This window comes from Daldinia loculata, assembly GCF_022478755.1.
Source record: "Daldinia loculata strain CBS 113971 unplaced genomic scaffold F4817scaffold_84, whole genome shotgun sequence".
NCBI classification, from domain to species: Eukaryota; Fungi; Ascomycota; class Sordariomycetes; order Xylariales; family Hypoxylaceae; genus Daldinia; species Daldinia loculata.
The window spans coordinates 42253-54895 of NW_026054938.1; the positions used below are offsets into that span (position 1 = coordinate 42253).

At 47.0% G+C, this 12643-nt stretch overlaps 5 protein-coding genes across 5 annotated transcripts; 2 read left to right on the plus strand and 3 right to left on the minus strand.

Moving 5' to 3' along the window:
- Nucleotides 1–2761: 2761 nt before the first annotated feature.
- F4817DRAFT_291099 (uncharacterized protein) lies at nt 2762–3957 on the plus strand. Its single transcript, XM_049299674.1, has 2 exons — nt 2762–3238; nt 3323–3957. Exons 1-2 carry the CDS (start codon nt 3143–3145, stop codon nt 3794–3796), a joined length of 570 nt encoding a protein of 189 aa, XP_049154329.1. The 5' UTR covers nt 2762–3142; the 3' UTR covers nt 3797–3957.
- Nucleotides 3958–4083: 126 nt separating this feature from the next.
- On the minus strand, nt 4084–5391 carry F4817DRAFT_352388 (ribosome biogenesis protein RLP24). Its single transcript, XM_049305225.1, has 3 exons — nt 5227–5391; nt 5001–5052; nt 4084–4930 (listed from the first exon to the last, which is right to left on the minus strand). Exons 1-3 carry the CDS (start codon nt 5229–5231, stop codon nt 4370–4372), a joined length of 618 nt encoding a protein of 205 aa, XP_049154330.1. The 5' UTR covers nt 5232–5391; the 3' UTR covers nt 4084–4369.
- A 183-nt stretch (nt 5392–5574) lies between these two features.
- On the plus strand, nt 5575–6011 carry F4817DRAFT_320621 (mitochondrial chaperone; the record flags this gene model as incomplete). The annotated part of the gene is made up of 3 exons (XM_049301204.1): nt 5575–5625; nt 5682–5809; nt 5873–6011. The coding sequence occupies 3 exons, from the start codon at nt 5575–5577 to the stop codon at nt 6009–6011; spliced, it is 318 nt and encodes a 105-aa protein (XP_049154331.1).
- A 324-nt stretch (nt 6012–6335) lies between these two features.
- F4817DRAFT_320622 (uncharacterized protein) lies at nt 6336–7996 on the minus strand (the record flags this gene model as incomplete). The annotated part of the gene is made up of 6 exons (XM_049301205.1): nt 6336–6399; nt 6464–6853; nt 6901–7186; nt 7239–7708; nt 7777–7826; nt 7877–7996. 6 exons carry the CDS (start codon nt 7994–7996, stop codon nt 6336–6338), a joined length of 1380 nt encoding a protein of 459 aa, XP_049154332.1.
- A 1387-nt stretch (nt 7997–9383) lies between these two features.
- F4817DRAFT_352394 (ATP-dependent DNA helicase II subunit 2) lies at nt 9384–12577 on the minus strand. Its single transcript, XM_049305226.1, has 6 exons — nt 11716–12577; nt 11087–11663; nt 10638–11032; nt 10374–10588; nt 9841–10319; nt 9384–9785 (listed from the first exon to the last, which is right to left on the minus strand). Exons 1-6 carry the CDS (start codon nt 12207–12209, stop codon nt 9771–9773), a joined length of 2175 nt encoding a protein of 724 aa, XP_049154333.1. The 5' UTR covers nt 12210–12577; the 3' UTR covers nt 9384–9770.
- Between the last annotated feature and the right edge of the window lie 66 nt (nt 12578–12643).

Sequence of the window (12643 nt, forward strand, 5' to 3'; positions counted from 1 at the left end):
CTCCTTACAGTAGGTTATAGCTTCAGCCGTAACATACAAGACTACAAGTATCGAAAGCATTAACTACCTCGAACTACATGTACATACTTAACAATATTGCTCTTACACCAATAAGAAATACCAATTCGATATTAAAGACAAGGACGAATTTAATAGCTCCCCGTGGTCACGAATCTAGCCGGCTTAGCAATAATAGATCTTCATTTATGCTTTGCTGAATGGATATGTTTCTTAAGAGAAAAAAATAAAGCCCACGAGATCAGCGAGGCCTTTCCGGATGCAGGTACTTTCGTGCATGGGGTTCTCGTGCCGGCAGGTGGTGGAATTTGGAGAAACAGAAGAGGTTCACTATGCTCACGCCTCAGCCGTGTCTTCTTACGCCATTCTTCCCAAGTCCGTTTCATTGGATAGTGATGATGTACATACTACATATACATACTACATACACAGATGCGCATTAGAATACCTAATCTACGGTGCCAGTGGCTTATGCTATGCAAGAAGCAGCAAGTACGTGTCTATCAAATCAACTCTATCAATTTTACCCAAGCTCTTCTACGGGCTTCCAACATGCTCCTTAAATGAGACACTGCTCAGCAACACGACTGGACGATACTCTCCAACACAGATAAAGCAAGGGAGAATATACTTAAATATACTTAAAGTCTAACCAGAGAGATCCAGAGTACCTAATGTAGGTAGACTCGGATTTTTTCTAAGTCCAGCTCCTTGGACACAAAAGCGGCCAAGGAATCCAGTGGTCTAGACCACTAGAGATGCATACCAAACATTTGCTTATGTACGTCTCGGTATAATCTTCGTCGAGACGAAAAAAAAAAAAACATTCGCAAGTTTCTAGATCATGGTTCGTCTTCTCTTTCCTAAGTGAGCCGTAGCGTCCGCCACCGTGACAGTCCATTCGTTTTCGACTCGAACCAGCTGGCGCGGGGTCTACCATCTGAGCTCTCTTGCCACAGACTAGGCATTGAAAGGGTATCTTAGCAGAATCATGGATTAAGGCATCAGCATTATAGCCTTTTCCCCCTTTGTTATATACTTCGATCCGCCTGATTCGTTATCTTAATTTTCATTCATAGTCCACGATAAATCTCATCATTAGCCAATGGGGTGTGTCATACTCCACGGCCGGCGATAGGACATGGTGCTACGCACTATACTTTTAAAAGTCTGGAAATTTATTGTTAGTCAAGCTATCTAGTTGGGCTCCTATCTCTATCCTGATTTGATATACTGGGCAGAGACCGCGGTTGAATGGGTAAGCTCGCCACATACTACACCAAGGCCTTTTTCAATTTATAGTCTTAAAATCTAGTGTATTAAACCCTAATTCACACACAACGGACGGCGGGCTTAATATCTCGAGTAATAGTTGGTACTGCTAGTGCGTCCGGCAAAACGGAGACCGCCGACTCGATCGTTTTACATAGTGTTAATTCCGTACCTATTCTATTCGCCACAATGAGTCAACTTAGCGATGAAGGAAAGGCTTTAGGGCTAACGACTCTCAAGTTTAGTAGCCTATTATTGGTCTATAATACGCTTGCCACATCGAATGTTTGCTTCAAGACAGAAAAATGGTTTGAATAATTTTTCTAGCATTATTCAAAGTGATCAGCTAAGCATGATCATACTTCCGTATGATATATCATAGGTATCGCAGACTTCGAATATCAAGTGACTCCAAGAACCCATACTATACCTTATTGGGATGACGCCAAAGCAGCAGCAGCAGCTGACAACGCCTCGCGAGTAAGGAGATACATGTACTTTCGATAACGCAGGCGAGAAAGGCGTTCCAGGTTGTTTCGCTATTCCAACTTGTCTGCTTGTCTGCCTGTCAGCTTGCCAAACTTGCTGGTTTGAGACAACCCCTGACAAAAGACCCAGAAGCCAACAATGTTAACGAGGATACCTAATACGAGCTGTAATAAATTCAAAAGCTAACAGTTTCGAGAACTGTCGATCAAAAGATCAACGCCGCCTTACCCGTCAACCCGGCTGCGCATCACTTCACTAAGATTGACGTCGGCGCTCGGAACCACATATACATAGGTAGAAATAACTAATTATGAGTTTGCTCAGCCAAACATATTCGAACCCGTTCAAAAGAACCCGGATGTCTGGGTTCGGGACCCTTGATCTTAGTACGTACCTACATACGGGCCAGCATGCATATAGATAGATACATACATACATACATTACATGTTGTCGCCGCTCTATTCGACCAGACGCAGGTACGAGCATACTATGAACGCCCGGGCGGAGCCCGTAAGGCTTGGTGCCTGAATTTTGTCCACCCGAAGGTGTCGTGTATGCCCGCCGAGGTGTTCTTTGAGTGCATGCTGACTGATGTATCATTTATAATATATAATAATACTGATAGAACTCTCACTTAAATCCACTTTCACACAAGACCGGCTTACCACTACAAATAACAGATGAATAATACCGATAGGAAACCTTTGTCTACACAGTATACATCAATCTATCAAGCCTCTTTATTTTTTATTTAGGTTTAGAACCCGCGAACAAACTCGATAGACCCTGGATACATACAAGCGTCTTATACATACGAACTTGGAAGAGGAAGGTCATGTTAGTTCGATGTAATGCCCCTCCATGACGTCGTTTTCTACCGGAAATTCCATTAGGTTAAAGGAGGTTGCACAAGGCAGTAGTCACACAATGTAGGCAGCCGCACCCAGCAAGTTGGAACATTGAATTCCATCATCATCATCATCATATATCAGGTGTACGTACTCATTTTTCACTCCTACAACAATAACAACAAAACAACTTCGCTTCCAATACGGACTCAAGATTTGCCGTGTCACGATCACGAGCAATACTCTTTAAGCGCGCAGGTTTTTTTTGATTACTATCACCCCGCATCCATTTAGGCGCGCGGTCGATTTTAATTACTTGCTCATATACGCACGCACACATACACACACCTCAGCGTCTATTAGCCATCTTCGTACATACGCCGAGTTTGACGTCCGATCTCGAATACCACCTGAATGAAGTAACTGTGAGATTACTAGTATAGACGGAACAAGTACCCAAAGAAGCAATATACACCAACTACACACATACCTATCTTGCATATATCTACGCACGATGGCGGATACTGTATATCGTCGTAGCGGGCGGGGCGGCGCCGGCAACTTCTACTCGCAAAAAGATATCGAAGAGGCAACTGGGAGGAACTCTGAGGTACGCCAGATCTCTCAAAGCCCCACGTGAGGTAAATAAGTAAGTAAGTAAGTAAGCGGCCTTGACTAAGAAAGCCATCCGTAGGATCTCGAGGCGCAGAAATCGCAACCGCTTGCCGATGATGAACCGCTGACCGACCCAGCCGATGGCCCAGCGCAACCCGTTGCGGTCCCCATCGTGGGCTCTACTACCAGCGGTGTAAGGATCGGCAGGGGCGGCGCTGGAAATTTCGTCGACGTTCCTTCGTCATCTATAGCCACGACCGCCCCCGCCACCAAATCTACCACTCATGCTTCAAACCCCCAAGACCAGTCGCATCCACAGTCTCCGCCGACGTCGCCGCGCCGCGGGGGTGCGCTCTCGGGCCGTGGGGGCGCAGGAAACTGGACGTCTGAGCATGGAGAATTCGAGCCGTACGACCAAGAACAGGAGCGCAAACGCCGCGAAGCTCTCGATGCGCACATCTTACAGGATATACGAGACTCGCTGCCGCAGCCGCCCAAGATCCACTATATGCATGGCCCGGGTCGGGGACGGAAGCCGGATCTGCCTGTCTAGCCGGGCTGAATAATAGATGTCGTTAATAATTGCGATATGGAAGAGATAGCTATTCTATCTAAAGTCTCAGAGTTGGGACCAAGGATATCACTCGCGAATGAGATGGATAAACCCTTTGAAGACCAACGCCGTTAAGAGCTTACATACCATCTAGAACATCTACATCTACATTACCAGTAATGATAATCATAATACGCAACATAGCAAACAATTAGCAAGAAAGTAACATTTATATTCAATCACGAAATACAGCACAGGCAATGAATAAGTCCGGCACTGATGCATCATCTTCTCATAGCGAACTGTGCAGGTCAAAAGTGTTTCATTTCGTGGAAAGGAAAGGAATCAGAATCCTAGAATCCGCCAACGCCAGGGCATGCAGAAGAAACGAAACAACCCATACACACATGAACGCCACTGTCCGTGATTTCTTTTTTGGGCATCCCCCATCGTCCAACAACTCTTGTTGTAGCAGTAGTAGTAGTAGTTTTTCCCGCCTTCCTCTCCCATCGTAGATACACCTCCCTTTCGTGCGAGTGCAAATGTGATCGCGAATATTACAATCAAGCTCGCTTACTCGGAATCCACATCCATACCACTCTCGTCTTCTCCCATGACTTCCACGCCTCCGTCGACACGCACCCTCTGGCGTATCTTCTCCTTGCCAAACACCCTCGCGCTCTTCTTCTCCGCAACCCCCGCGGCATTGCGCTCCAGCTCCTCGATCTCCTCGGGCTGCAGCCCCTGCTCCTCGGCGAGCCTCCTCTTCTCGCTGCCCCGGAGGCGCGGCAGCAGGTGCGCGTGGGTCTGGACCAGCTTGCGGTCCGTGGCGAGGTCCTGGGCGCGCTTGCCGGCGCGGCGGCGCTTGGCGAAGACGCGCTCGCGCTTCGCCCGGATCTCGGAGACGCGGTCCATGGCGCGCAGCGTCTTCTGGACGAGCTCGCGGTCGTAGCGCACGGGCACGTTGCGGCGGGCCGCGAACTGGAGCGTCGAGTCGACTGTCATTTCCTTGCCGGCCGCGCGCCGGAAGGCCTTGGTCCATTTCAGCTTGCGCGGGTTACGCTTCATGACGAAGTTCTTGTGGCATTTGCTGCGGCAGAAGCGGAACTGCTTGGCGTCGTTACGGCAGAATGTCTATTGGGGGGGAAGAGGAGGTTAGGATAACGGTTCTAGCTTGAGAAGAGTATGGGAGGGAAGGACTCACGATTCCCTTGCTTGGGTAAGCAGGTCTACTGCAGAAGTAGCACGTCTCGATCCTGCAGAACGTCTAGTTAGTAAATACGACCTCTGTATTTCGCGTACAAGCCGAGATTAGGCTTCGAGCTCGCAATAGTAATTAAAGACTTTGGTAGCCCGGTATGGGCCATGAAGTATTTGAATAGCTATAGAGCCAGAGAGAAATTCCCAAAATAAAATACGTTAGTACTAACCTCATCTTGACGGCGGACGAGTCTCGAGCTTAGGGAGCAGACTTCGTTGACGATGTTGGGTGGTTTATGAATTCGGGATAGAGAAGTATTTCGTGGCGCCCCTCCGAAAACTTCACACCGAAATTTTGGTGGGTCCTCTGGCCTTTATCAGGTCGATAGGCATGGATTAACTTTAACGCCGCATGTAGCCTTCAACCTGCCTCCCCGGCATTCGGTGTGTTCTTATCGATAACTGTCCGCGGCGAATCTATCCCGAGGTCCGTGCACGTCGAAAAAGAATCATTGCGACATTCCACGGATCGGCATCGTATTTCAATTTCCTACTTGTTCGCACGATCAATTGTCAACATGGCCTCAGCCCTCGCTATCGGAACAGGTGTCGCGGCCGCTGCCTTTCTTGTACGCATACCCCATATCTTCTCCCTACGCATATAAACTAACGTAGAGAAAACCAGGGCCGCGCAGGACTCGTCGCATGGCGGCGCTCTCGGGGAGGCGTCGGAGCGCTGGGCAAAGCATTTTACAAAGGCGGTTTCGAGCCGCGCATGACCAAGAAAGAAGCTACTCTAATACTGTCTCTCAAGTACGAACTTCTGCCCTTGATTCTACGACAATAACAGCCTTGTCTAACAAAATTGTGTGTTAGTGAACGAGCCATCACGAAGGAGAAAGTCCGAAAGGCCCACCGGACGCTCATGCTTCTCAATCACCCCGATCGAGGCGGAAGCCCTTATTTAGCTACCAAAGTCAACGAAGCAAAAGAATTCTTGGAAAAGAATAGTTAGCACCGAACTAATTTAACGAGACATATGACTTGTGCGGTGGCGATGATTGTGCCTCTGTTACAAAATGTATAATACCGTAGCATCCACGGAGCGAGGGCGTTCACGGCATGACTTGGAAGGGGTTTTATTGCATTGGGCTGCGCATCGATTGTATTCTTATTTAGTGTCAATACCGATCTATCTCGGGGCGAAGTCTCTTCTCAACTGCTTTTTTTCGAAATGGACTGATGGCTGTTGTGAACTTTCCTATAAGCACCTAGGAACAGATCGTTTCTTAAGAGTCTAGCGGGGCCGTGGATATCAGCCCATCATATACTTCGGGAGCTATTCAGCTGACTTTTGAGGCGGACCTCCGTCGTCCATTATACCATCGCTCCATTCATCCTCCCTGTATAATGGTTGAGGAGTTAGCAATGGCACGATAAGCGAATTCGTAGTGAATATAGACTTACTCTGATTCATTAGAGTTTTCTTCTTTCTGCCCCCCGGAGTTACTCATCATCTGCCTGACCGCGATAACAATCATAGCGCGCAGCGTATATGTTGCATCGTTGCCCGCGTTGTGGAAATTCCTACATACCATCCCTAAACTTTCGCAAAGAGTTTTGAGACCACGACCGTCAGACGTTCTTTCTAGGTGCTGAAACATCGACCTCGTATCCATCTCGTCTATAAATTGTGGCGCCTGCCAGATATTATATCCGAGTTTCTTGAGGTAACTTAAGTCTTGGCAGACGGCGTGTCCTACCATGATAACTGGTCTTTGATCCGGAGACAATGAGTCTCCGATAATCTTGCCAATTACCCTACCAATTTCATTTTCGCCAATAAATTCGAAATCGCTATAACACGTAAGCTTAGCTCTTCGTTCGAGGTTAAGAGACCATACCCAAAGTTGAATTGTTCAGGACACCCGTGGACATATTTATAGTTTATCTTATACTTATGCTCTTCAATTATGAAGTGGTGTGACTTAATCAACGGGAACCATCCGTAGCCATCTCTACCAGGAGGAACATTTATGGTGTCTTGAGTGTCAAGGATTGCTAGGCCCACTTCTGTGATTACGTTGGTCGATTGCTCCCATGCCTCGATGTCAACGGAGACAAATCGTATAGAGCTTTCTGCTTTAAAGGGGACTGGCATATCCACGTTCCAATCTGTGGCCGTAATATCTAAACAGTCAGCCCCTCTGGACACGGTTGCTTGTGTGATAGAGACACTAACCTAAGCTAGGTGGATATCCGGGGCGGCCTCGAAGCCCGAGGTATCTCTGTGCTCGCTTGGTCATACGTCCGTAACCCTTCTGACGCTCGATCTTTCTCCGGGTCGCTGCTGCCTCCGCTTCTGCCTTATCCTTGACCGGATTTAATGATTTATACAACTTATCCATCTTCACTCTATAGTTTTGCAGGGCAGCGGTGCTAAGATGAGCCAAATCATCTATAGGTAGTCTGTGAGTACGGAGCTTAAGCTCGCAGACAGCAGCAGAAGTACTAGCGCGGCCTAGGAAGCGAGGAAGAGGCGTGTCCCAATCTCCGAAGGTGGCGAAGAAGTTCTCACCGGCCTCGCCCTTTGGGATGCCGAGTTGTAATTTCAGACGGGAGTTAACATGCTTTAGATATTCCACGAATTGGGCGCTGGGGACCAGCAGAAGAGGATTTCTGCCAGTTTTACCAGGGTCCAGCAGACCGAACCTACAGGGAAGTTAGCATATCCAAATGTTCTCCTTGTATATGGTGTGGTAATAAAGGGGCGTACATACAAATCCCAGATGCGATTTTCGAATAGCATCGAGGTATAGAGCTTTAGCATCTAGATCTAAATGAGTTACTTCTCCGATAACCTACAAGTAGCACTCTTACCTCTTCTTGAATATCCTGACCGGCGAACCGATAGGGATAAGATTGGACGAGCCTCCAGGGACAAAACGTCTGACCCTTTAAAGATTGGTCCCCCATAGTCATGTCTTGAAAGGTGTCCATCTTGTTCACCTACGGTTGAGGAATACCTCGTTAGCTTGAAAAAGTAAACAAGGACATAGAATAGCGTACTTGATTTCTTAGGCGTAACTTCTTCATGGACGACTTTAGTAAATAGTCATTGCTAGCTTTTACTGTTAAATTTGTCGGTAAATTTGATAGGCGCAGTTGGCATTGAATTGGGTAAGTTTGTCTCCATGTTCTACAGGGCCCCTAGGTGTTGTGTTAGATCAGTTCGGGCACATTGCGTGGGTGTCTTGTGGGTGTCTTGTGGGTGTTTGCAAGGAGCGGAAGGATCAAATAATAAGTTGAGGTATTCTTTCTCTTTCTCTTTCCTTTACACCGTACTTACCTGTTTCCTAATGGGGCTGACTGCGCGTGTTGGGTAGAGGCGTGACCACATCCGCAATTGCACCTATGTACATGTATTCAGATCGTACCTTACTTATAACAATCGGCATGTTGTTTGTTAGATGGTCCTACATGTAATCCGTAGATACATGTAGTAAAAATTTAATTGGTAGGTGCATGCATTACGTAAGCATGCGCCGTATTCAGGAAGCACATCTACTGTAACAAACTTATAACATAGAATGCTTGTTTGTAAATCATCGCGTAGTACACTTTTAGACGATTAACCATACATATGTATAATGCAACTAGTCAAATTTCCATCTACCAAGCCATGGTGGCTCAATACCTTAGGTATAGGTACATGTACCTAAGGTAGTCATAAGAATTATAAGGCAGCGTAAATAATATTCTCCCCTTTAATGTAGTTCTGATCTTCCACCCACGCCCAACGAACTATAACCTCCCTAATTCATATATTCATCCAAGTTTATCCGAAGCTCCGGGATTTCAGGGAAACCGTCCTGCATGTTGCCATCCAGAGATTTGGCAAACCCGCCAATGATGCGTTTAGAGACATCTAACAACATAGGTAGTTTTTGGAAGTGTCTTAGGGATGTGCTGAACTTGAGAGGACAGCTGTCCCTGATAACCGACCGAGATGATCACAGGTTAAAGTCCCGAGGGTGCCGTACTATCACCACGAGGAAATATGCGTTGATGAATCGGATTAGAAGTGCTGATATACTGATGGTCAAGTCCTTCGGAAGCATGTAGATGTCAGTTACGAAAGATCTACTTGCCTGGAAAATAATGTTGCATGAAGATACTCACAAGAGGTTGGAGACTTGAACGTTGGTGATTGTACTTAGGCAAGGTCAGAGTAGCCGGGTCGATGATTCTCATGTTGAATCGTTCTAGCCTCTTGCCATTCGGGGACATGCCACTTACGGGTTTCCGAGCTGAATGTGCTCATCCTAAGATATAAGAAAGAGCTTTACTATTACCTAAGGTATCCAAGGTTATTGAGGTAGACAAGGTATTTCGATATCACATGCTCGCTATAACTTCCAAGTAATAGGTCTATGTATCTACAATCCTATGCTATCTTAGGTACGTATCTGACCGTGCAGCCCCTGGATTGCCTACCACTTCTCTTGTGCTGAACCCTAATATCACCACCGAATTTCTAGGCACGACATGTTCGACGGGGTATTTTTCCTGAATTTCCCATGGCACATTTGGGATGTTGTTTTATAATTATCGAAGGGCTTTTTGTTAGTTACAAGGCTTGGGCAAGTACTACATTCCCTCCTCGTCTTCATGTGACACTGCTGACATGTAAATGCCTACTTCCTACAAGCAAAAGCTCCGGACTCTCTTACATGCCTGACTGTATTATGGAATTTAAATGTCATAACGAGCATTACTTCTTGAAGAACTAGGGAGATAATTAGTAAGGGGCTGAATAAATGCGTGCTAAAAATGTCACATACCTCTGCGGCTTCCTCAGGGGTTATGTTAGACGGCTCAGAGAGGCTCTGGTCGATCAGGCCCAACGAGGCTTTAGCCCCTTTCATTTGCCACCAGAGCTCTCTCCTATCACCGCCAAGCTCGCCCGAAAGCAGACGATTCTTCAAATCCTTCAAGAACGAGTTGTACAGGGCTGGCATCTCCCACTTGACCATCGTATCCCTGAACACGCCGAGATTTTCTATGGCGCGATCGTACCCGCTATCTCCCAAGCTGTTCGTGATAAGTGAACGAATAATAGTACCCATCTGCTTCGCAGCGCTCTCAATCTCGGACTCCTCGTTGGCGTATTCAACCATCTGCTTGAACTCGGGAATGGCATTTTCAGAGTCAATCTTCTTGCGCTTATTTTGGGGCTGGTTGAGGAGTGCATCGATATCAAGACCCGAAATAGGCTCGGGCTTGGCTCCCTTTTCTCGCCTCCCTTTCGCTTTGGGTGGCACTTCACGAACGTTAGTAAAAATATACAAAGGCTTTAAGCTAGAGTTAACAATACCTTTCTTGACATTAGCTTCGGCTATGAGATCTTCAAGTTTTGATCTAGCCTTGACTACTAAATCTTCAGGCGGATTCGAATATTTGAGTAGAATGGGAGCAACTGGGGGAAGCGGCTGGTCTGCATAGATTGCTCGGTGTCGGACGACCTGATTAATACGGTGAAGCGGAGGACAAAATACATCCTCAACGGGAGCGTATTCCATAGTGCGGTTACTTAGCACTGTTAGCTTTTGTACCCTCCTTATCGATTTATAATACTCACCCGTCATCATCTTTGGCCCAGCTTGAGATATCCATAGCGTCCACGTAGTCATCCATGGCATCTGATAGCTCCTGACTAGGCAGAAGCCGATGGTCTTCGTGCTTGATATTTCCAGTGACCGTAATCACCTTATCAAGCGGGGGGAACTGGTAGTTTCTGACATCTTCGGCAAACGGCAAGGGCACGTCGTATAAACACTCGAAGTCAGGTTCGATGTGAGGCGCAAGTAGAATGAGAGATGGCTCCTTTCCGTCCTTCGTTACGATCCGTGCTACTGCATAAGACTCAAGTTCCTGAAGGGAGTGTATGAACGATGAGAGCTTGAGCGCGGCCATGTCATTGAATTTCTGGGGAATCGTCTGACCTGTCTCACCCATGTTGAAGAATGGCTCATACTAGAGGTGTTAGCGTATGAAGAAACTCGAGCTCGAGAAGCTAAGTTTATTTACCTTCTCCTGATGTATAAATCCTAGGATGGTGAAACATTTCGTGGTCTCAAGCTTGGTAATATTGTATTCGGATTCGCTGATATGAACGGCCGTCCTCCCGTATTCATACCCCTTTGCTAACGATTCGAACTCGACATCCCGTTTACCTCCTGGCGCATCGGGGTCGTTGACCTTATATGTCCGAGCATTTTTCACCGCAGAAAATCCGCTTGTGAATTCCACACCTTCCATTTGGTCACCTTCGGCAGCTTGAGACGGACTAGGCTCGGTCTTGAGTACTACTCGACTGGCCGCCGGTACCGTCGCCTTGTGCGTCTTGAAGTACCGCTCCACGCTAATGCTCATAGCATCTGGGTGTTCCTGGGGATTTCCGAGGGTGAGTTCCCCATCGTACGTCTTATACGGCCTGACAGGCTTTAATCTCGGCATCTCTAATTCAGCAACGGCCTCTGCCATGGTACCATATAATCCGTCGCATTTATCAACTAGGGACTTCAGATGCCTCTCATTTATTCTCTTTTGACTTGACTTATCCTCTTCCTCGAAGCCAAACTCGACATCGTCAAAATCTATACCTCTAACCGAAAATAATTAGTAGGATTCGTGGGCTCAGTACAATCCCAACTTACAAGACAATAAGCTCAATACCGCAGTCCTTGATCTTTTCTGATATGTCGTCAAAATCATCAGGGTCAAAAGGGCCCTCGCCATCTGTGACAAGGATGATTTTCCGCTTATATTTTAGCTTCTTGGTGAACTTCTCGATCATCTCCACGGCCACTATTATAGCCGAGATAGAGTCGCCAGTATCGGTATCACTAGGTTTTATAAGACCTTGCAAATCGCGAAGACTAGTCAAGTTCATGGGTCCGAGCTCCTGTAGGATGGAAATATTCTCATAACCATCTCCTGCTTGTTCCTGTAAAGGGTTGTTGGTCTCGTCGGTTCTTACACCAATGACCCCGACCGTCCATGTCTTCCGCGATGCAGCAACAGTTGTCGTGATCTTGTCCCAAACGTAACGCATACCCCAATCAAGGTCGGATTCGATCCTACCATTATGACAATCGCCCATCGACGACCCGAGGTCGATGATATACACTGTAGCCTCCTTGTCCGCCATTGTCGCGGTGATATTGTGGATTATTAGTTGAAACGAGATGAGAAAGGAAGATGAATAGAAGTTAATTATTAGGCCATTGACCTTGGTATTAGAAATGACTCAGTTCCCCGCACGACATCTGCCTAGGTCTACGGGTAAGATGAACTTTATTCCATAGGTCTACTGAACTTTTACACAGGTTAGGTCATGTCAGGTCTCTCACACAAGCTGCCCCTGCACAGGTTAGGTGAGGTTAGGTGGGGAGTGGGGCATAGGTCGGGTCACTCAGTTCCCCCTAGGTTAGGTACCTTAGGTACGGGTACCTTGTTGAGCTAAGGTGGTAGAGTGGGCTGGCTGGGCACCTATAAATTTAGGTACGTGTATGTACTATGTAAGGCGCGTTCCTGTCCCCACAGGCAGTCGCGCGAGCACCTGACCACTTGCCCATGCGCCTA